General features: G+C 54.7%; 1 protein-coding gene across 6 annotated transcripts in view; it reads left to right on the plus strand.

Moving 5' to 3' along the window:
• LOC144511902 (voltage-dependent L-type calcium channel subunit alpha-1S-like) overlaps window positions 1-24,416 on the plus strand; it is an 841,603-nt gene that overhangs the window by 428,323 nt on the left and 388,864 nt on the right. For all 6 annotated transcript variants that reach the window (XR_013500922.1, XR_013500923.1, XM_078242345.1 and 3 more), the window contains exons 35-36: window positions 17,884-17,985; window positions 18,806-18,945. Coding sequence is in view for 4 of the 6 variants with exons in the window: in XM_078242345.1 (XP_078098471.1) it covers window positions 17,884-17,985; window positions 18,806-18,945 (242 nt within the window). In the remaining 2 variants the exon portion in view is untranslated. The remainder of the gene's footprint in view (window positions 1-17,883; window positions 17,986-18,805; window positions 18,946-24,416) is intronic.

The raw sequence follows: 24,416 nt of genomic DNA on the forward strand, positions 1-24,416 counted from the left end.
TTCTATCATGTCTTGACAGTGACACTGACAATCTGCCAGATGTTGGGTATGTTCTGTCAAACCGACACAACAGAACCCACCAGAGCTGGCAGCAAAGTGGGATACAGTCGGGGGCATTGCCCTGGGAGACATCAACATTGACTCTGGGGCCCCAGGAAGTCTCATCAGGTCAAACATGGGCAAAGAAACCTGCGGCTAATTGCAACCTACTGCCCTCCCTCAGCTGGTGAATCAGTACTCATTCATGTCCAATGAAAGTTGCAAGAAGCACTGAGGGTAACGAGGACACATAATGTACTCTGGGGGGAGCTTCAGTGTTCCTCACCTGGACTGACACTGTCGCTCAACTGAATGGCACTGCTGCCTCGCAGCACCAGGGACCCGTGTTTGATTCCCAGCTTGTATCACTGTCTGTGCGGAGTTTGCATGTTCTCCCCATGTCTGCGTAGGTTTCCTCCGCATGCTCCAGTTTCCTCTCTCAGTTCAAAAGATGTGCTGGTTAGATGCATTGGCCATGCTAAATTCCCCCTCAGTGTATGCGAACAGGTGCCGGAGTGTGGCGCCTAGGGAATTTTCACAGTAACTTCATTGCAATGTTAATGTAAGCCTATCTGTGAAACTAATAAATAAATAAGTGAACTTTAAAGCTACTGAGCAGCTTGGGTCGAGTACTGAAGGACATAGCCACTGGATTGAGTTTGTGAGGAAACCAGAGACAAGACAAGAACCAATTTGTCCTCATCAGAGGTGCATGTGTCCATGGCAGTATTGATAGGAGTAACCAGACCTTTGTGAAGATGAAGTTCCATCGTGTTGTGTAGCACTACCACCATGATAAATGGGGCCAATTCAGAGCGGATCTAGCAACTCAAGACTGGGCATCCATGAGGCGCTGTGGGCCATCAGCAGCAGCACTCAACCACAATCTGTGTTGTGGGAAATGTACCACTGAGTCAGGCTTGAAGGTTTCAAGAATATGGTTTTGTTTTAACGAAGCTTCGTGGAGAAAAGGCACTAACAAGCAGCAAACCTTCTCTCAATGAGACAATAGGAGCAGTCCATCTTTATACCCTTTACACAATAGATGGACCGGACATCTAGCCATTATCACATCGTTGTAATCAAGTTGGTGATCGATTGTTAACACATCGTTATAGACAAATACAGACAGATACAGACATAAGCATGTTAACATCGCATTGTTCTATGAATGGATACATTTCCTTCGTCAGTGACCATCAATGGTTTTAGTTTCATATAATAATTTACAGTAATTGGTTTTCCTGCAGTTATGTATTCCCAATCCCACCTGTAGCTAATCTCATTATCCAACCCTATTATCCTTATCCTAAAGAGTGCCTCAAGCCCTGGCTGGCTTCCTGCAGGATTTGATTCCAGCATGTTTAACTTTGAATATCTGTCTGTTTTAATCTCAGGTGGCTGTCTGCACTGAAAGTCAGTGCCTGTTTAATGTCTCTTTCCCAGGTGACTGTTTATGTGCCAAGCAGCCATTTTATGTGTACCCATCTGTATATTTTTCCCACTTCAATCCGTAATCTCACATCATGGTTTCACTTGATCATTACTATCAAGTCAGGGGAGTGTGGAACAACCAATGGGCCAGATAAAAGTTCTACAGTGCTGCCACATCCAGTTGTGAATGGTGGTGGATAATTGGGTTACAGAGGACGCTACCCCATAAACCTCCCATCCTCAATGATGGTACGGGCCAGTACATAAGCACAAAAGACAGGCCCAGGTAACATCACAGCTGAATAATTGAAGACTTGTGTTTCAGAACCAGGTGTGCCTCTCGTCAAATTATTCCAGTACAGCTACAATTCTGTCCAGTCCAAATTTAATCTTGCCAATTCAGTAAGGATAGGTAACAACACCTCCTCCACGATTATCCTCAACACCAATGCTCCGCAAAGCTGTGTCTTCAGCCCCTTACTATACTCCTTATGCACTTATGGTTGTGTGGCCATATTTCCCTCCAACCCACTTTTCAAGTTTGCTGATGACACCACTGTAGTGCGTTGGATGTCAAACAATGATGAGTACAGGATAGAAATAGTGAATCTGGTGAAATGGTGCCAATAATCTCTCCCTTAATGTCAGTAAAACAAAGGAGATAGTCATCGAGTTCAGGAAACGTAGTGGATGACATGCCCTGTCTGCATCAATGATAATGAAGTGGAAATGGTTGGAGAGCTTCAGGTTTCTAGGTGTTCAGATTACCAACAATCTGTCCTGGTCCCTCCACGCTGATGCAATGGTTAAGAAAGCCCGCCAATGCCTCTATTTTCTCAGGAGGCGAAGGAAATTTGGCATGTCTGCTCCGACTCTCACCAATTTTCCCAGATGCGCCATAGAAAGCATCTTTCCAGATGTATCACAGCTTGGTATGGCTCCTGCTCTGTCGAAAACCACAAAGGTTGTGAACATTGCCCAGTCCATCATGCAAACCAGCCCCCCATCCATTGACTCTGTCTATACTTCCTGCTGTCTCAGAAAAGCAGCCAGCATAATTAAGGACCCCACGCACCCCGGACACATTCTCTTCCACTTTCTTAGATACAAAGTCTGAGAACACATACCAGCCAACTCGAGAACAGGTTCTTCCTTGCTGCCATCAGTGTTTTGAATGGTCTTATCATATATTAAGCGAATCTTTCTCTTCATCTGATCTGTGACTGTAACACTATATTCTGCACCCTCCTTTCCGTCTCCCCGATGTACTCTATGAATGATATGTTTTATCTGTATAGCATGCAAGAAACAATACTTTTCACATGAGGCAATAATAAATCAAATTGAAGTCCCATCACTCTACTCTTGATCATCAACAAATTGATAGATGTGGTCATCAACAGTGAGTTAGGGTTAGGGCTGCACAGATTGTGTCTCAATACAACTTTGGTGTAAATATGGACAAAGCAGGTGAATTCCAGAGGTGATGCGAGTGTTGCGATGTTGGGTACAGTAATTGTAGATTGGGAGGTAGGAAGTTAGAATTTGGTGTTTGTAAAAGTGTAAAACTTGTAAAATGCTGGGACGATGCATTGCATCGTCCCTTTAAAAGGTGGTGCTTTTTTTGTGCTCAGAAATTTAAAATGCAAATATGCAAACTGAAACATTAGTATCGAAAGGCCAAGTAGCAGTTTTACCAAGACAACAGGCTTTTTGAATTTTTTGAATTTAGCCAATCAATTTGAATCAGGCACTAAGATACCAAAACCTAAAATTTAAATCTGATGGTTTTGACAACCTAGAACCAATCCTATTATGGGAAATATTGGTGTGTCATCATGGGCATAAAAGAATGGGATGAAGAGGGAGAGCAACTGCCACCTGCCAGAGCTAACTGCTCTCAGCTCTCAACTCTTTCATCGCTTCATCTATGTCTCACAGAAAGCACCTTTTAGCCGAACCATCTAGCAAAGATACCAAAGAAGAAGTTGGAGATAGAAGAATCAACATAGAAGGCCCCGAATATTCCGGAAGAAACAAAACCTGGTTGTAATTTAGAAAGTGACTAAATTCTATTTTTGTTACTTGTATTTGTTAATTGTGGGAATTGTATTTATTTGAACATCATTCCATTAGAATCTTGTTTTATTCGAGAATAGCTAATAGAAAGGATTTATTTGGTTTGTTAATAGTTTAGTTAATTTGCTCACTGTTAGTTAGGTAAATAAACTGTTACGTATTGATTTTAGAGTGAGTGTCAGGGATTTATTTTTATTTAACCACCAGAAGTTGCAGCGAAGCAGATCACACCACTTCAACACACTTTTTACAGATGATGAGGTGAGGTATTCCTCTTGGGGCATTTTGGTGCTATTTCTCAGAGGGGGAGAATCAACCTCTGCTTTATAACACGAGCATCTGACTGAGTTTGGCATCAAGAAGCCCCAGCACAAATGAAGATAACCTGGTGTTTGGAGGTCAATCACCACGATCCCAGAACTGGCTTGCCCAAAGGAGGCAGAGAGTGTGTATCGATGGGTCTTTTTCTAAATGGAGGTCGGTCACCAGTGGAGTGCCCCAGGGATCTGTTCTGGGACCCTTACTGTTTGTCATTTTCATAAATGACCTGGATGAGGAAGCGGAGGGATGGGTTGGTAAGTTTGCCGACGACACGAAGGTTGGTGGGGTTGTGGATAGTCTGGAGGGATGTCAGAAGTTACAGAGGGACATAGATAGGATGCAAGACTGGGCGGACAAGTGGCAGATGGACTTCAACCCAGATAAATGCGTAGTGGTCCATTTTGGCAGTTCAAATGGGATGAAGGAGTACAATATAAAGGGAAAGACTCTTAGTACTGTAGAGGATCAGAAGGACCTTGGGGTCCGGGTCCATAGGACTCTAAAATTGGCCCCGCAGGTGGAGGAGGTTAAGAAGGCGTATGGTGTGCTGGCCTTTATCAATCGAGGGATTGAGTTTAGGAGTCCGGGGATAATGATGCAGCTATATAAGACCCTCGTCAGACCCCACTTGGAGTACTGTGCTCAGTTCTGGTCGCCTCACTATAGGAAGGATGTGGAAAAGATTGAAAGGGTGCAGAGGAGATTTACAAGGATGTTGCCTGGATTGAGTGGCATGCCTTATGAGGATAGGCTCAGGGAGCTCGATCTTTTCTCCTTGGACAGACGAAGGATGAGAGGAGACCTAATAGAGGTGTATAAGATGTTGAGAGGCATAGATCGGGTGGACTCTGAGAGACTTTTTCCCAGGGTGGAAATGTCTGCTACGAGAGGACACAGGTTTAAGGTGCTGGGGGGTAGGTACAGGGGAGATGTCAGGGGTAAGTTTTTCACACAGAGGGTGGTGGGCAAGTGGAATCGGCTGCCGTCAGTGGTGGTGGAGACGAACTCAATAGGGTCTTTTAAGAGACTCCTGGAGCTTAATAGGATGGAGGGTTATAGGTAGGTTGAGAAGGTAGGGATGTGTTCGGCACAACTTGTGGGCCGAAGGGCCTGTTTGTGCTGTAGTTTTTCTCTGTTCTGTGTTCTATCAGTGCTGGGTTTCCTGAGGATAGTACCCTACGATCAACTATCTTCAGCTACTTCATCAATGACCTTCTCTCCATCATAAGGTCTGAAGTGGGGATGTTTCTTGATGATTGTACAATGTTGAGTACCATTTGCAACTCCTCAGATTGAAGCAGTCTATGCCTGCATGCAACAAGTATCATTACCACACCACGTAAGCGCCAGAGAGTGACCATCTCCAACACAAGAGATTCTAACCATCATTCCTTGACATTCTATTCCATTACCATTACTGAATCCCCCACTATCAACATTCTGGGAGTTACCATTGACCAGAACTTGATTGGACGAGCCATATGAATACCAAGAATAGAATAGAATAGAATAGAATCCCTACAGTACAGAAAGAGGCCATTCGGCCCATCGCGTCTGCACCGACCACAATCCCACCCAGGCCCTACCCCCATATCCCTACATATTTTACCCACTAATCCCTCTAACCTACGCATCTCAGGACACTAAGGGGCAATTTTACCATGGCCAATCAACCGAAGCCGCACATCTTTGGACTGTGGGAGGAAACCCACGCAGACACGAGGAGAATGTGCAAACTCCACACAGACAGTGACCCAAGCCGGGAATCGAACCCAGGTCCCTGGAGCTGTGAAGCAGCAGTGCTAATGTCTGTGCTACCGTGCCGCCCACTGTGCTACCGTGCCGCCCCCTAACCACTGTGCTACCGGGCCGCCCCCCACTGTGCTACCGTGCTGCCCCCACTGTGCTACCGTGCCGCCCCCCACTGTGCTACCGTGCCGCCCCCCACTGTGCTACCGTGCTGCCCCCACTGTGCTACCGTGCCGCCCCCTAACCACTGTGCTACCGTGCCGCCCCCCACTGTGCTACCGTGCCGCCCCCCACTGTGCTACCGTGCCGCCCCCCACTGTGCTACCGTGCCGCCCCCCACTGTGCTACCGTGCCGCCCCCCACTGTGCTACCGTGCCGCCCCCTAACCACTGTGCTACCATGCCGCCCCCCACTGTGCTACCGTGCCGCCCCCTAACCACTGTGCTACCGTGCCGCCCCCCACTGTGCTACCGTGCCGCCCCCTAACCACTGTGCTACCGTGCCGCCCCCCACTGTGCTACCGTGCCGCCCCCCACTGTGCTACCGTGCCGCCCCCCACTGTGCTACCGTGCCGCCCCCCACTGTGCTACCGTGCCGCCCCCCACTGTGCTACCGTGCCGCCCCCCACTGTGCTACCGTGCCGCCCCCCACTGTGCTACCGTGCCGCCCCCCACTGTGCTACCGTGCCGCCCCCCACTGTGCTACCGTGCCGCCCCCTAACCACTGTGCTACCGTGCCGCCCCCTAACCACTGTGCTACCGTGCCGCCCCCCCACTGTGCTACCGTGCCGCCCCCCACTGTGCTACCGTGCCGCCCCCCCACTGTGCTACCGTGCCGCCCCCCCACTGTGCTACCGTGCCGCCCCCCACTGTGCTACCGTGCTGCCCCCTAACCACTGTGCTACCGTGCCGCCCCCTAACCACGGTGCTACCGTGCCGCCCCCCACTGTGCTACCGTGCCGCCCCCCACTGTGCTACCGTGCCGCCCCCCACTGTGCTACCGTGCCGCCCCCCACTGTGCTACCGTGCCGCCCCCCACTGTGCTACCGTGCCGCCTCCCACTGTGCTACCGTGCCGCCTCCCACTGTGCTACCGTGCCGCCTCCCACTGTGCTACCGTGCCGCCCCCCACTGTGCTACCGTGCCGCCTCCCACTGTGCTACCGTGCCGCCCCCCCACTGTGCTACCGTGCCGCCCCCTAACCACTGTGCTACCGTGCCGCCCCCCCACTGTGCTACCGTGCCGCCCCCCACTGTGCTACCGTGCCGCCCCCCCACTGTGCTACCGTGCCGCCCCCCCACTGTGCTACCGTGCCGCCCCCCACTGTGCTACCGTGCTGCCCCCTAACCACTGTGCTACCGTGCCGCCCCCTAACCACTGTGCTACCGTGCCGCCCCCCACTGTGCTACCGTGCCGCCCCCCACTGTGCTACCGTGCCGCCCCCCACTGTGCTACCGTGCCGCCCCCCACTGTGCTACCGTGCCGCCCCCCACTGTGCTACCGTGCCGCCTCCCACTGTGCTACCGTGCCGCCTCCCACTGTGCTACCGTGCCGCCCCCCACTGTGCTACCGTGCCGCCCCCCACTGTGCTACCGTGCCGCCTCCCACTGTGCTACCGTGCCGCCTCCCACTGTGCTACCGTGCCGCCTCCCACTGTGCTACCGTGCCGCCTCCCACTGTGCTACCGTGCCGCCTCCCACTGTGCTACCGTGCCGCCCCCTAACCACTGTGCTACCGTGCCGCCCCTAACCACTGTGCGACCGTGCCGCCCCCCACTGTGCTACCGTGCCGCCCCCCACTGTGCTACCGTGCCGCCCCCCACTGTGCTACCGTGCCGCCTCCCACTGTGCTACCGTGCCGCCTCCCACTGTGCTACCGTGCCGCCCCCCCACTGTGCTACCGTGCCGCCCCCTAACCACTGTGCTACCGTGCCGCCCCCTAACCACTGTGCGACCGTGCCGCCTCCCACTGTGCTACCGTGCCGCCTCCCACTGTGCTACCGTGCCGCCTCCCACTGTGCTACCGTGCCACCCCCTAACCACTGTGCGACCGTGCCGCCTCCCACTGTGCTACCGTGCCGCCCCCTAACCACTGTGCGACCGTGCCGCCTCCCACTGTGCTACCGTGCCGCCTCCCACTGTGCTACCGTGCCGCCCCTAACCACTGTGCGACCGTGCCGCCTCCCACTGTGCTACCGTGCCGCCTCCCACTGTGCTACCGTGCTGCCCCCCACTGTGCTACCGTGCCGCCCCCCACTGTGCTACCGTGCCGCCTCCCACTGTGCTGCCGTGCCGCCCCCCACTGTGCTATCGTGCCGCCCCCCACTGTGCTACCGTGCCGCCTCCCACTGTGCTACCGTGCCGCCCCCCACTGTGCTACCGTGCCGCCCCCCACTGTGCTACCGTGCCGCCCCCTAACCACTGTGCTACCGTGCCGCCCCCTAACCACTGTGCTACCGTGCCGCCCCCTAACCACTGTGCTACCGTGCCGCCCCCCCACTGTGCTACCGTGCCGCCCCCCACTGTGCTACCGTGCCGCCTCCCACTGTGCTACCGTGCCGCCCCCCACTGTGCTACCGTGCCGCCCCCCCACTGTGCTACCGTGCCGCCCCCCACTGTGCTACCGTGCCGCCTCCCACTGTGCTACCGTGCCGCCTCCCACTGTGCTACCGTGCCGCCCCCCCACTGTGCTACCGTGCCGCCCCCCCACTGTGCTACCGTGCCGCCCCCCACTGTGCTACCGTGCTGCCCCCCACTGTGCTACCGTGCCGCCCCCCACTGTGCTACCGTGCCGCCCCCCACTGTGCTACCGTGCCGCCTCCCACTGTGCTACCGTGCCGCCCCCCACTGTGCTACCGTGCCGCCCCCCACTGTGCTACCGTGCTGCCCCCACTGTGCTACCGTGCCGCCCCCCACTGTGCTACCGTGCTGCCCCCACTGTGCTACCGTGCCGCCCCCCACTGTGCTACCGTGCTGCCCCCACTGTGCTACCGTGCCGCCCCCCACTGTGCTACCGTGCCGCCCCCTAACCACTGTGCTACCGTGCCGCCCCCCACTGTGCTACCGTGCCGCCCCCCACTGTGCTACCGTGCTGCCCCCTAACCACTGTGCTACCGTGCTGCCCCCTAACCACTGTGCTACCGTGCCGCCCCCCACTGTGCTACCGTGCCGCCCCCCACTGTGCTACCGTGCCGCCCCCCACTGTGCTACCGTGCCGCCCCCCACTGTGCTACCGTGCCGCCCCCTAACCACTGTGCTACCGTGCCGCCCCTAACCACTGTGCGACCGTGCCGCCCCCACTGTGCTACCGTGCCGCCTCCCACTGTGCTACCGTGCCGCCTCCCACTGTGCTACCGTGCCACCCCCTAACCACTGTGCGACCGTGCCGCCTCCCACTGTGCTACCGTGCCGCCTCCCACTGTGCTACCGTGCCGCCTCCCACTGTGCTACCGTGCCGCCTCCCACTGTGCTACCGTGCCGCCTCCCACTGTGCTACCGTGCCACCCCCTAACCACTGTGCTACCGTGCCGCCCCCCACTGTGCTACCGTGCCACCCCCCACTGTGCTACCGTGCCGCCCCCCACTGTGCTACCGTGCCGCCCCCCACTGTGCGACCGTGCCGCCCCCCACTGTGCTACCGTGCTGCCCCCCACTGTGCTACCGTGCCGCCCCCCACTGTGCTACCGTGCTGCCCCCCACTGTGCTACCGTGCCGCCCCCCACTGTGCTACCGTGCCGCCCCCCACTGTGCTACCGTGCCGTCCCCCACTGTGCTACCGTGCCGCCCCCCACTGTGCTGCCGTGCCGCCCCCCACTGTGCTGCCGTGCCGCCCCCCACTGTGCTACCGTGCCGCCCCCCACTGTGCTACCGTGCCGCCCCCCACTGTGCTACCGTGCCGCCCCCCACTGTGCTACCGTGCCGCCCCCCACTGTGCCACCGTGCCGCCCCCCCCACTGTGCTACCGAGCCGCCCTAGGGGTGATTTTCTCCCCCAAAAAATCTAAGTGCCCAACTGGCAGGAAAATGGGAATTTTCCCACCTGTTTTTGTGGGATGGGTTTGCGGCACTCTGTGCATCACAGAGTCTCTGGGGAATTCATGCTAGTTGGGAGGGAGAGTGCCGGGATGCCAATCTGGCACTGCTCAAGGGGGAACACCCCTGCCCCCAACCTCCCAGGGGGGCCTCAATAGGCTCTGTCCCCATCAGCAGGGTGATCATGTCTGGCACCCATTGATTACCATCCCGTGTTCACTAACAATATGAAAATGGTGATTCCCATATTGTAATCAGCCTCGTGCTGATTTGCAGTGTGAGGCTGATGATGCGTAAAAAAAAAAGGGCCTAGGAAAGTTCTGATCGAGTCCCGCTGTCATTTCCCAGACACAGGGACAGACAGTCAGCAGCTCCAAACATCATGAGAGAAACGTATGTTTGTTGGTGAGAAACCACCGCGAGCAGGGAGAATTTGCTGAGAATTAGAAAAATGCTTTCTATTTTAAAGAAGAGGCTACTTATATTTAAGTAAGAAACACAAGGAATAGAGAAAGAAAGATAAAATTGGGGCCAGTTCAATTTAAATTGCATAAATAAAGCAAAGTAAAATAAAATTAATGTGAGGGAACAAAAACAGAAAATGCAGAAAATTTAAGCAGGATAGATAGCATCTGTGGAGAGAGAATAGAGAATAGAGCCAACATTTCGAGTCTGGATGACTATTCGTAAGAGGAAAAGGAAGGGAAGCAAGTTGAAGCCATAGCAGGGCAGATCAGTCTTAGGAAATGCATATCTTGGAGGTGGGATGTCTTAAACACTCTTGGTGTCCTAGCTGAGCACATGTGCAGGAAGTGTCACATTAGGAGCATGTATGTGTCATTTGCCCCACTATTCAACATGAACATGGCTGATCTCTATCTCAATACTATATTCCCACACTCTCCCTATATCCTTTGAGGCCTATAGAGTCCAGAAGTCTATCTATTTCCTTCATAAATATAGCCAGGGACTTTCTGTGGTGGAAAATTCCACAGATTCATCACCCTCCGAGTGAAGAAGTTTCTTTTCATCCCTGGTTAGCACGACTGACTCACAGCACCAGGGACCTGGGTTCGATTCCCAGCTTGGGTCACTGGCTGTGTGGAGTCTGCATATTCTCCCCATGCTCTGCATGGCTTACTTCTGGGTGCTTGGTTTGCTCCCAGACTCCAATCTTGCTGGTTAGGTGCATTGGCCATGCTAAATTCTCCTTCTGTGTACCCGAAAAGGCGCCGGAGTGTGGCAACTAGGGGAATTTCACAGTAATTTCATTGTGCTGGGAATGTATGCCTACTTGTGACACTAATAAATAAACTTTAAACTTAAATAGCCTACCTCGTATCCTGAGACTGTGAGCCCTTGTTTTAGTGTCCCTATTCTGCTAACAGACTGTGTCCCCTCCCCTAGCTGAAAGGTATAGAGAGAGGTTGAGGAGGTGAGAGACCTTGGAGTGAATGTCCACAGATCCCTGAAGGTAGCAGAACAGTGAGCGAAGGTGGTGAAGAAAGCATTTTGAACGCTTTATTCGGTGAGGTATTGAGTACAAAAGCAGGAATGTAATGCTGGAACTGTATAACACGCTGGTTAGGCCACAGCTGGAATTTTGTGTACAGTTATGATCTTATTACAGGAAGAACTCTCTCTCTGGAGAGAGTACAGGGAAGATTGTCAAGAATGTTGCCATAGAACATTATAGCGCAGTACAGGCCCTTCGGCCCTCGAACTTGCGCCAATCAGTGAAACCAATCTAAAGCCCATCTAACTTACACTATTCCAATATCATCCATATGTTTATTCAATGACCATTTAAATGCCCTTAATGTTGGCGAGTCCACTACTGCTGCAGGCAGGGCATTTCACGCCCTAACTACTCTCTGAGTGAAGAACCTACCTCTGACATCTGTCCTATATCTATCACCCCTCAATTTAAAGCTATGTCCCCTCGTGTTAGCCATCACCATCCGAGGAAAAAGGCTCTCACTATCCACCCTGTCTAATCCTCTGATCATCTTGTATGCCTCTATTAAGTCACCTCTTAACCTTCTTCTCTCTAACAAAAACAACCTCAAGTCCCTCAGCCTTTCCTCATAAGACCTTCCCACCATACCAGGCAACATCCTAGTAAATCTCCTCTGCACCCTTTCCAATGCTTCCACATCCTTCCTATAATTCGGTGACCAGAACTGTACACAAGACTCCAAGTGCGGCCGCACCAGAGTTTTGTACAGCTGCAACATGACCTCCTGGCTCCGAAACTCAATCCCTCTACCAATAAAAGCTAACACACTGTACGCCTTCTTAACAACCCTATCAACCTGGGTGCCAACTTTCAGGGATCTATGCACATGCACACCGACATCTCTCTGTTCATCCACACTACCAAGTATCTTACCATTAGCCCAGTACTCTGTAATCCTGTTACTCCTTCCAAAGTGAATCACCTCACACTTTTCTGCATTGAACTCCATTTGCCACCTCAGCCCAGCTCTGCAGCTTATCTATGTCCCTCTGTAACCTGCAACAACCTTCTGCACTGTCCACAACTCCTCCGACTTTAGTGTCATCCGCAAATTTACTAACCCATCCTTCTATGCCCTCATCCAGGTCATTTATAAAAATGACAAACAGCAGTGGCCCCAAAACAGATCCTTGCGGTACACCACTAGTAACTGAACTCCAGGATGAACATTTCCCATCAACCACCACCCTCTGTCTTCTTACAGCTCGCCAATTCTTGATCCAAACCGCTAAATCACCCTCAATCCCATGCCTCCGTATCTTCTCATAGAAATCATAGAAACCCTACAGTGCAGAAGGAGGCCATTCGGCCCATCGAGTCTGCACCGACCACAATCCCACCCAGGCCCTTCCCCCACATATTTACCCGCTAATCCCTCTAACCTACGCATCCCAGGACTCTAAGGGGCAATTTTTAACCTGGCCAATCAACCTAACCCGCACATCTTTGGACTGTGGGAGGAAACCGGAGCACCCGGAGTAAACCCACGCAGACACGAGGAGAATGTGCAAACTCCACACAGACAGTGACCCGAGCATCGAACCCGGGACCCTGGAGCTGTGAAGCAGCAGTGCTAACCACTGTGCTACCGTGCCGCCCTATAGCTTACCGTGGGGAAACTTATCAAATGCTTTACTGAAATCCATATACACCACATCAACTGCTTTACCCTCATCCACCTCTTTGGTCACCTTCTCAAAAAACTCAATAAGGTTTGTGAGGCACGACCTACCTTTCACAAAACCGTGTTGACTATCCCTAATCAAATTATTCCTTTCAAGCCAGGGCTTGAAAATTGCAGATATGAGGAAAGATTGGATAGGCTAGTGTTGTTTTCCTTCGAACAGAAGAGGCTGAGGGGTGACCTAATGGAGGTGTACAAAATGCTCTGTGGCCTCGACAGAGTAAACTGGAAAGACTTATTTTCCCCAGCTGAGGGATCAATTACCAGGACGCAGAGATTTAAGGTGATTGGTAGAAGAATTATAGGGAACATGTGGAAAACCATTTCACCCAGAGGGTGGTAGGTGTCTGATGCACTATCAAGTCCAGACTAGTTGTGAGCAAGACAAATAGGCTTTTATGAGCAAGAACTTGGAGCCATCCCTGTCGGAGATCTGGTCTGTACTGAAGGCTAGGGGGAGGAGCCATCGCCCTTATACCCGGACCAGGGGGAGGAGTCTTGGGCAGAGCCGACAGGGATGTGCCACATATACAGGTAATAATAGATACTAACTAACAGTGGTTAACCACAACAGATAACAGTGGTTTACCACATTCACCCTCTGTTTAAAAAAGAGTCCATCAGGGGTGAGGCAGAACGAACAATATTTACAGGTTCAGTCTATCCAGAACCTCTGCCGCTGCGACCGCCGTAGTGCCGGTTCCGATGTAGGTTCAGGTCACGGTGTCGTTTCAAGCGCCAGAACGCTGCTGTCATCCGTCATCTCGTCCGCTCGTCGAGTGCGTGGTGACGACTCCTGGGGCTCAGGCGAGCTGTATACGGGGGTGAGAGGAGTGAATAGTGGTTCTGATGTGGTAGGGACAAGATTGGGGGTTGGGGGTGAGGGGTTCGGGGCCATAGTGGTCCCTGAGTCACCTGCGGGTGCTGGGTCATGGATAGATACCGTGTCCTCCCACCCATCAGAGTACGTCACATAGGCGTACTGGGGGTTGGCGTGGAGGAGTTGAACCCTTTCGACCAGGGGGTCAGACTTATGGCTCACCAGGGGGTCAGACTTATGGCTCCTGGCATGCTACCGAAGCAGGACAGGGCCCGGGTTTGCCAGCCACGACGGGAGTGAAGTCCCTGAGGAAGACTTCCTGGGGAACACGAACATCCGTTCGTGGGGGGGTGGCATTGGTTGCCGTGCACAGGAGGGACCTAATGGAGTGTAGTGCCTCCCGTAGGACCTCTTGCCAGCGGGTGACTGGAAGGTCTTTAGACCGTAGCGCTAGTAAACGGTCTTCCAGACTGTTGCGTTCTCTCTCTCCACCTGTCCGTTACCCCGGGGGTTGTAGCTAGTAGTCCTACTCGAGGCTATGCCTTTGGAGAGCAGGTGCCGTCGCAGTTCATCACCCATGAAGGAGGATCCCCGGTCGCTATGGATATAGCTGGGGAAACCGAACAGAGTGAAGAGGCTGCGCAGGGCCCTGATGACCGTGGCCGAGGACATATCTGGGCAGGGAATCGCAAAGGGGAAACGTGAGTACTCGTCAATGACATTGAGGAAATATATGTTGCGATCAGATGAGGGGAGGGTGCCTTTGAAGTCAATGCTTAGGCGTTCAAAGGGGCGGGTGGCTTTTATGAGGTGTACCCTGTCTGGTCGGGAGAAATGCGGCTTGCATTCCACGCAGACCTGGCAATTCCAAGTTATAGACCTGACATCCTCAACGGAGTAGGGCAGGTTTCGGGCTCTAATGAAGTGAAAAAACCTGGTGACCCCTGGGTGGCAGAGGTCGTTGTGGAGAGCCTGTAACCGGTCCACCTGCACACTGGCACATGTTCCACGGGACAGGGCATCAGGTGGCTCATTGAGCTTCCCAGGCCGATACAAGATATCGTAATTGTAGATGAAGAGTTCGATCCTCCACCATAATATCTTGTCGTTCTTGATCTTGGCCCCGCTGCGTGTTGTCGAACATGAAGGCAACAGATCGTTGGTCCGTGAGTAGGGTGAACCGTTTACCAGCTAAATAGTGGTGCCAGTGCCGCACAGCTTCCACTATGGCTTGGGCTTCCTTTTCGACAGAGGAGTGTCGTGTTTCGGGGCCTTGGAGGGTTCGTGAAAAGAAGGCCACGGGTCTGCCTGCCTGGCGGCTAGGGTGAAGTCAGACGCATCGCTCTCCACCTGGAACATCTATAGCGTGCATCGTGGCCTTCGCGATGCCAGCTTTGATGTGGTCGAAGGCCAGACGGGCCTCCGCCGTCAGGGGAAAAAGGGTGGATTTTATAAGCGGACGGGCTTTATCCGCATAGTTGGGGACCCACTGTGCATAGTACGAGAAGAAACCCAGGCATCTTCTCAGTGCTTTGATGCTAGTGGGGAGGGGAAGTTCCAGGAGGGGACGCATATGGTCGGGATCGGGGCCGATGACCCCATTCTCCACTACGTACCCGAGGATGGTGAGGCGGTGTGTACGGAACACGCACTTCTACTTATTGTAGGTCAGGTTAAGGAGACTAGCCGTGTGCAGGAATCTGTGGAGATTGGCATCGTGGTCCTGCTGGTCATGGCTGCAGATGGTGACATTATCCAGGTACGGGAAGGTGGCCTGCAGCCCGTTCTGGTCTATCATTCAGTCCATTTTGCGCTGGAAGACCGAGACCCCGTTGGTGACGCCAAAAGGGACCCTAAGGAAGTGGTAAAGGTGACCATCCGCCTCGAACGCCGTATATTGGCGGTCCTCCGGGCGGATAGGGAGCTGGTGGTATGCCGACTTCAAGTCAATGATGGAGAACACCCGATATTGTGCAATCTGATTGACCATGTCAGATATGCGGGGAAGGGGGTACACGTCTAGCTGCGTATATTGATTAATGGTCTGACTGTAGTCAATGACCATTCTGTGTTTCTCCCCAGTCTGAACGACTACCACTTGTGCTCTCCAGGGGCTGGTACTAGCTTCGATGATCCCTTCCTTGAGGAGCCGCTGGACTTCGGACCTGATAAAGGCCCTGTCTCCAGCATTATACCGCCTGCTCTTGGTGGCGATGGGCTTGCAGTCAGGAGTGAGATTCGCAAACAAGGAGGGAGGGGCGATTTTAAGGGTCGAGAGGCTGCAGGTGGTGCGTGGTGGGCAATTTAGACGCCGCTGATTGCAGACAGAGAGCGGGCAGAAAGGCCCATTATACTGTATAGTGACACTCTTCAGATGGGTCATGAAATCTAGCCCCAGGAGTACAGCAGCGCAGAGATGTGGCAGCATGAGGAGCCTGAAGTTATCGTATACTGTGCCCCGCATCTTCAGGGTCACCACGCAGCACCCGAGGACATTTACAGAGCGGGACTGCGATGCCATGGAGATCATTTGCTTGTCGGGCCGCACGCAAAAGGCGTATCGACGCACCGTATCAGGGTGAATGAAGCTCGACATACTCCTGCTGTCAAACAAACAATGCTCCCTGTGCCCGTTTACCTCAATGTCCATCATGGACTTGGCGAGTCGATGAGGCTTGGACTGGTCCAGGGTAACCGACGCCACTGTTGAATCCTGCAGATAGCCGTAGTGGGGGCTGATGAGGTAGGAGATGGCGGCCCCTGCTGGTCACTCATGGCCGAAGTCGTCCAAGATGGCAGCCCCCGCGGGTCGCCGGCGGCCGATGACGTCATCCAAGATGGCGGCCCCTGTGGGTCGCACGCGCCCGGAGTCGTCCAAGATGGCGGCCCCCGCGGGTCACATGCGGCCGGGGTCGTCCAAGATGGCGGCCCGCATGGGTCGCACGCGGCCGGGGTCGTCCAAGATGGCGGCCCCCGCGGGTCACACGCGGCGCTCGTGGATTTGGAGGTGGATTTACGGCAGACTTTGGCATAGTGCCCCTTCTTCCCACACGCGGAGCAGAACGACTCCCTCACCGGGCAGCGTTGTCGGGGGTGCTTACCCAAGCTGCAGAAGTAGCATTTCGGGCCTCCAGAGGCTGCTGCAGCGGTCAGATCACCGGTGAGACGTGGTGCGGCGTAGGTCTGTGGCCTTCCCGAGTACAGGGGTAGCGATGGCTGTGGTGTCCACGATGCGCCCACGTGGTCAGGTGAGTAGGCCTCGAGATATTGGGAGGTCACCTCTACAGATTCGGCCAGTTCCACCGTTTTCTTTAAGTCCAGCGCACCCTGTTCCAGGAGCCATTGTTGGATATAGGTCGTCCCAATGCCCGTGAGAAAGGCATCCCTGATTAAGTCCTCTGTATATTGGGTGGCAGTCACAGTCTTGCAGTAGCTGTTCCGGGCAAGCAGGCGCAACGCGCGCAGGAGTTGGTCAACCGATTCTCCTGGCTGCCGTCTGCGTGTAGCTAGGAGATGTCTCGTGTAGACTTCATTAGGCTGTTTGTTATACTGGCCCTTTAAAAGTTCGATGGCGTCCTTGTAATTTTCCGCGTCCCGAATCGTAGAATACACTACGTCACTTCCCCGGCCGTGGAGCACCCGTAGTTTGTCGGCATCCGTACGGACAGCAGTGGAGGTGTCGATGTAGTCTTCGAAGCATTTCAGCCAGTGATCAAACGTGTTTGACGCTCCTACAGTTTGAGGATCCAGATTCAGTCTGTCGGGTTTTAACAATGCTCCATTTTTAAAAAAAGACTTGCGAATAAAATTGATGCACTATCAATCAAGTCAAGACTAGTTGTGAGCAAGACAAATAGGCTTTTATGAGCAAGAACTTGGAGCCATCCCTGTCGGAGATCTGGTCTGTACTGAAGGCTAGGGGGAGGAGCCATCGCCCTTATACCCGGACCAGGGGGAGGAGTCTTGGGTGGAGCCGACAGGGATGTGCCACATATACAGGTAATAATAGATACTAACTAACAGTGTTGACCACAACAGATAACAGTGGTTTACCACAGTGTCAGGAATTCACTGCCTAAATTAGTGATTGAGGCTGAAACACTGAACTCATTTAAACGGTACCTGGATCTGGACACACACACACTCAGACATGCATGGTTGGTATGTTCTATGGATGTGTAATGATTTGGTTTATTCTTTCTGTCTAAAGGGAATTTTGAACAGTCCAATGAGGAACTGAGAACTATTATCAAAAAAATCTGGAAACGAACAAGTATGAAATTGCTGGACCAAGTGATCCCACCAATTGGAGGTGAGAACCTGGCACCGGATGTTGGTTTACAGAGACTGTTTGACACTGCTGCTTGCTGTGAGACCCCTTGTTTATAGTGTGAGAACTGACCAGGACTCAAAGGTTAGTCTCAGTGAAATGTTTATGTTTGATTATGATCTGGTTGATTTGGGCAGCACAGTGGTTAGCACTGCTGCCTCACGGCGCCAGGGGCTCAGGTTCAGTCCGGCCTTGGGTGACTGTCTGTGTGGAGTTTGCACATTCTCCCTGTGTCTGCGTGGGTTTCCTCCGGGTGCTCCGATTTCATAGAATCCCTGCAGTGCAGAAGGAGACCATTCAGCCCATCTAGCCTGCACCGACAAGAATCCCACCCAGGCCCTATCCCCAAAACCCCATGTATTTACCCTGTTAATTCCCTGAGACTAAGCTGGCCAAACCACCTAACCCACACATCTTTGGACTGTGGGAGGAAACCGGAGCATCAGGAGGAAACTCAAGCAGACAAGGGGAGAGTGTGGAAACTCCACACTGACAGTGACCGAGGCTGGAATTGAACCTGGGTCCCAAGCACTGTGAGGCAGCAGTGCTAACCACTGTGCCACCATGCCATCCATCCTAAACTCCAAAGATGAGCAGGTTAGGTGGATTGGCCATGCTGATTTGCCCTTTAGTGTCAGGGGAATTAGTAGGGTTAACATGGAGTTATGGGGACAGGTTTGAGATAAGATGCTGTGTCAGAGAGTTGGTGCAGACTCGAAGGGCTGAATGGTCTTCCACACTGTAGGAATTCTATAATTCCATGTTGGTTGGCAACAATTGACTGTTAAAATTTTCTGTTCAGATGATGAGGTGACAGTTGGCAAATTCTATGCCACATTCCTGATCCAAGAACATTTCCGAAAGTTCAAGAAGCGTCAGGAAGAATATTATGGAATTCTCCCGTCAAGAAAGAACCAGAATCAGAATGAAATTGCCCTTCAGGTAAGGATGAAAGTTCCAGGTGTTTTGAGAGCCTCAATTGTTCAGTCAGGGGGACTGACGCAGACTGCCAAATTGTTGCTCAATTATTTTAAAATCATTCATTGGATATGAGTGTGACAGGCGAGGCCCAGCATGTAATGCTCCTCTCTCATATTACTGGGAAACTGATGGTAGTTTGAAGAACAGCATACGGAGGAGTGAGCAGGGCTGCGGAAGTAGGAATGAGAGGGGCAACCTGAACAGGACTCAGGCACAGAGTAAACAGGAGTGAGAGTCACGCCATAAGTAGGAGCGAGAGGAACAGCGTAAGCAGGAGTGAGAGGGTCAGTGTAAGCAGGAGTGAGAGAGGCAGCGTAAGCAGGAGTGAGCGGAGCAGCGTAAGCAGGAGTGAGAGGGGCAGCGTAAGCAGGAGTCAGAGAGGCAGCATAAGCAGGAGTGAGAGAGGCAGCACAAGCAGGAGGGAGCGGAGCACGGTAAGTAAGGAGTGAGAGGGGCAGCGTAAGCAGGAGTCAGGCAGCATAAGCAGGAGTGAGAGAGGCAGCGTAAGCAGGAGTGAGAGGGGTAGCGTAAGCAGGAGTGAGAGTGGCAGCGTAAGCAGGAGCGAGAGGAGCAGCAGTGAGAGGGACAGCTTAAATAAGAGTGAGAGGGGCAGCGTGAGCAGGAGTGAGAGGGGCAGCGTGAGCAGGAGTGAGAGGGACAGCATAAGCAGGAGTGAGAGGGGCAGCGTAAGCAGGAGTGAGAGGGGGAGCATAAGCAGGAGTGAGAGGGGCAGGAGTGAGAGGGACTGCGTAAGCAGGAGTGAGAGGGGCAGCGTAAGCAGGAGTGAGAGGGGCAGCGTAAGCAGGAGTGAGAGGGGCAGCGTAAGCAGGAGTGAGAGGGGGAGCATAAGCAAGAGTGAGAGGGGCAGCATAAGCAGGAGTGAGAGGGGCAGCGGAAGCAGGACTGAGAGGGACAGCGTAAACAGGAGTGAACGGAGCAGCGTAAGCAGGAGTGAGAGGGGCAGCATAAGCAGGAGTGCGAGGGGCAGCACAAGCAGGAGTGAGAGGGGCAGCGTAAGCAGGAGTGAGAGGGGCAGCGTAAGCAGGAGTGAGAGGGGCAGCATAAGCAGGAGTGAGAGGGGCAGCGTAAGCAGGACTGAGGGGGGCAGCGTAAGCAGGACTGAGAGGGGCAGCGTAAGCAGGAGTGAGCGGGGCAGCGTAAGCAGGAGTGAGCGGGGCAGCGTAAGCAGGAGTGAGCGGGGCAGCGTAAGCAGGAGTGAGATGGGGCAGCGTAAGCAGGAGTGAGAGGGGCAGCGTAAGCAGGAGTGAGCGGGGCAGCGTAAGCAGGAGTGAGATGGGGCAGCGTAAGCAGGAGTGAGCGGGGCAGCGTAAGCAGGAGTGAGATGGGGCAGCGTAAGCAGGAGTGAGATGGGGCAGCGTAAGCAGGAGTGAGATGGGGCAGCGTAAGCAGGAGTGAGAGCGGCAGCGTAAGCAGGAGTGAGAGGGGCAGCGTAAGCAGGAGTGAGAGGGGCAGATAAGCAGGAGTGAGAGGGGCAGGAGTGAGTGGGGCAGTGTAAGCAGGAGTGAGAGGGGCAGCGTGGGCAGGAGTGAGAGGGGCAGCGTAAGCAGAAGGGAGAGGTGCAGCACAAGCAGGAGTGAGAGGGGCAACGTAAGCAGGAGTGAGAGGGGCAGCGTAAGCAGGAGTGAGAGGGGCAGGGTAAGCAGGAGTGAGAGGGGCAGTGTAAGCAGGAGTGAGAGGGGCAGCGTAAGCAGGAGTGAGAGGGGCAGCGTAAGCAGGAGTGAGAGGGGCAGCGTAAGCAGGAGTGAGAGGGGCAGCGTAAACAGGAGTGAGATGGGGCAGCGTAAGCAGGAGTGAGAGGGGCAGCGTAAGCAGGAGTGAGAGGGGCAGCGTAAGCAGGAGTGAGAGGGGCAGCATAAGCAGGAGTGAGAGGGGCAGGAGTGAGAGGGGCAGCGTGGGCAGGAGTGAGAGGGGCAGCGTAAGCAGAAGGGAGAGGGGCAGCACAAGCAGGAGTGAGAGGGGCAACGTAAGCAGGAGTGAGAGGGGCAGCGGAGGCAGGAGTGAACGGAGCAGCGTAAGCAGGAGTGAGAGGGGCAACGTAAGCAGGAGTGAGAGGGGCAGCGTAAGCAGGAGTGAGAGGGGCAGCACAAGCAGGAGTGAGAGGGGCAACGTAAGCAGGAGTGAGAGGGGCAACGTAAGCAGGAGTGAGAGGGGCAGCGTAAGCAGGAGTGAGAGGGGCAGTGTATCAAGGAGTGAGAGGGGCAGCGTAAGCAGGAGTGAGAGGTGCAGCGTAAGCAGGAGTGAGAGGGGCAGCGTAAGCAGGAGTGAGAGGGGCAGCATAAGCAGGAGTGAGAGGGGCAGCGTAAGCAGGAGTGAGAGGGGCAGCACAAGCAGGAGTGAGAGGGGCAACGTAAGCAGGAGTGAGAGGGGCAACGTAAGCAGGACTGAGAGGGGCAGCGTAAGCAGGAGTGAGAGGGGCAGTGTATCAAGGAGTGAGGGGGCAGCGTAAGCAGGAGTGAGAGGGGCAGCGTAAGCAGGAGTGAGAGGGGCAGCGTAAGCAGGAGTGAGAGGGGCAGCTTATGCAGGAGTGAGAGGGGCAGCTTATGCAGGAGTGAGGGGGCAGCGTAAGCAAGAGTGAATGGAGCAGCGTAAGCAGGAGTGAGAGGGGCAGCGTAAGCAGGAGTGAGAGGGGAACGTAAGCAAGAGTGAGAGGGGCAGCATAAGCAGGAGTGAGAGGGGCCGCGGAAGCAGGAGTGAGAGGGGCAGCATAAGCAAGAGGGAGAGGGGCAGCATAAGCAGGAGTGAGAGGGGCAGCGTAAGCAGGACTGAGAGGGGCAGCGTAAGCAGGACTGAGAGGGACAGCGTAAGCAGGACTGAGAGGGACAGCGTAAACAGGAGTGAGAGGGACAGCGTAAACAGGAGTGAACGGAGCAGCATAAGCAGGAGTGAGGGGGGCAGCGTAAGCAGGAGTGAGAGGGGCAGCGTAAGCAGGAGTGAGAGGGGCAGCAGAAGCAGGAGTGAGAGGGGCAGCGTAAGCAGGACTGAGAGGGGCAGCGTAAGCAGGACTGAGAGGGGCAGCGTAAGCAGGAGTGAGCGGGGCAGCGTAAGCAGGAGTGAGAGGGGCAGCACAAGCAGGAGTGAGAGGGGCAGCGTAAGCAAGAGTGAGAGGGGCAGCGTAAGCAGGAGTGAGAGGGGCAGCATAAGCAGGAGTGAGAGGGGCAGCGTAAGCAGGAGTGAGAGGGGCAGCGTAGGCAGGACTGAGAGGGGCAGCGTAGGCAGGACTGAGAGGGGCAGCGTAAGCAGGACTGAGAGGGGCAGCGTAAGCAGGACTGAGAGGGGCAGCGTAAGCAGGAGTGAGCGGGGCAGCGTAAGCAGGAGTGAGCGGGGCAGCGTAAGCAGGAGTGAGAGGGGCAGCGTAAGCAGGAGTGAGAGGGGCAGCGTAAGCAGGAGTGAGAGGGGCAGCGTAAGCAGGAGTGAGAGGGGCAGCGTAAGCAGGAGTGAGAGGGGCAGCGTAAGCAGGAGTGAGAGGGGCAGCATAAGCAGGAGTGAGAGTAGCAGGAGTGAGAGGGGCAGCGTGGGCAGGAGTGAGAGGGGCAGCGGAAGCAGAAGGGAGAGGGGCAGCACAAGCAGGAGTGAGAGGGGCAACGTAAGCAAGAGTGAGAGGGGCAGCATAAGCAGGAGTGAGAGGGGCAGCATAAGCAGGAGTGAGAGGGGCAGCGGAAGCAGGAGTGAGAGGGGCAGCATAAGCAGGAGTGAGAGGGGCAGCGTAAGCAGGAGTGAGAGGGGCAGCGTAAGCAGGAGTGAGAGGGGCAGCATTAGCAGGAGTGAGAGGGGCAGCATAAGCAGGAGTGAGAGGGGCAGCATAAGCAGGAGTGAGAGGGGCAGCGTAAAAAGGAGTGAGAGGGGGAGCGTAAGCAGGAGTGAGAGGGGCAGCGTAAGAAGGGGTGAGAGGGGCTGCATGGGCAGAAGTGAGAGGGGCAGGAGTGAGAGGGGCAGCGTAAGCAGGAGTGGGAGGGGCACCGTAAGCAGGAGTGAGAGGGGCAGCAGAAGCAGGAGTGAGAGGGGCAGCATAAGCAAGAGTGAGAGGGGCAGCATAAGCAGGAGTGAGAGGGGCAGCGTAAGCAGGACTGAGAGGGGCAGCGTAAGCAGGAGTGAGCGGGGCAGCGTAAGCAGGAGTGAGTGGGGCAGCGTAAGCAGGAGTGAGATGGGGCAGCGTAAGCAGGAGTGAGAGGGGCAGCGTAAGCAGGAGTGAGAGGGGCAGCGTAAGCAGGAGTGAGAGGGGCAGATAAGGAGGAGTGAGAGGGGCAGGAGTGAGTGGGGCAGTGTAAGCAGGAGTGAGAGGGGCAGCGTGGGCAGGAGTGAGAGGGGCAGCGTAAGCAGAAGGGAGAGGTGCAGCACAAGCAGGAGTGAGAGGGGCAACGTAAGCAGGAGTGAGAGGGGCAGCGTAAGCAGGAGTGAGAGGGGCAGGGTAAGCAGGAGTGAGAGGGGCAGCGGAAGCAGGAGTGAGAGGGGCAGCGTGAGCAGGAGTGAGAGGGGCAGCGTAAGCAGGAGTGAGGGGCAGGGTAAGCAGGAGTGAGAGGGGCAGCGTAAGCAGGAGTGAGAGGGGCAGCGTAAGCAGGAGTGAGAGGGGCAGCGTAAGCAGGAGTGAGAGGGGCAGCGTAAGCAGGAGTGAGAGGGGCAGCGTAAGCAGGAGTGAGATGGGGCAGCGTAAGCAGGAGTGAGAGGGGCAGCGTAAGCAGGAGTGAGAGGGGCAGCGTAAGCAGGAGTGAGAGGGGCAGCATAAGCAGGAGTGAGAGGGGCAGGAGTGAGAGGGGCAGCGTAAGCAGAAGGGAGAGGGGCAGCACAAGCAGGAGTGAGAGGGGCAACGTAAGCAGGAGTGAGAGGGGCAGCGTAAGCAGGAGTGAGAGGGGCAGCGTAAGCAGGAGTGAACGGAGCAGCGTAAGCAGGAGTGAGAGGGGCAGCGTAAGCAGAAGGGAGAGAGGCAGCGTAAGCAGGAGTGAGAGGGGCAACGTAAGCAGGAGTGAGAGGGGCAGCACAAGCAGGAGTGAGAGGGGCAACGTAAGCAGGAGTGAGAGGGGCAACGTAAGCAGGAGTGAGAGGGGCAGCACAAGCAGGAGTGAGAGGGGCAACGTAAGCAGGAGTGAGAGGGGCAACGTAAGCAGGAGTGAGAGGGGCAGCGTAAGCAGGAGTGAGAGGGGCAGCGTAAGCAAGAGTGAGGGGGCAGCGTAAGCAGGAGTGAGAGGGGCAGCGTAAGCAGGAGTGAGAGGGGCAGTGTATCAAGGAGTGAGAGGGGCAGCGTAAGCAGGAGTGAGAGGGGCAGCGTAAGCAGGAGTGAGAGGGGCAGCGTAAGCAAGAGTGAGGGGGCAGCGTAAGCAGGAGTGAGAGGGGCAGCGTAAGCAGGAGTGAGAGGGGCAGCTTATGCAGGAGTGAGAGGGGCAGCTTATGCAGGAGTGAGAGGGGCAGCGTAAGCAAGA

The sequence above is a fragment of the Mustelus asterias genome, chromosome 25 (assembly GCF_964213995.1).
Source record: "Mustelus asterias chromosome 25, sMusAst1.hap1.1, whole genome shotgun sequence".
NCBI lineage: Eukaryota > Metazoa > Chordata > Chondrichthyes > Carcharhiniformes > Triakidae > Mustelus > Mustelus asterias.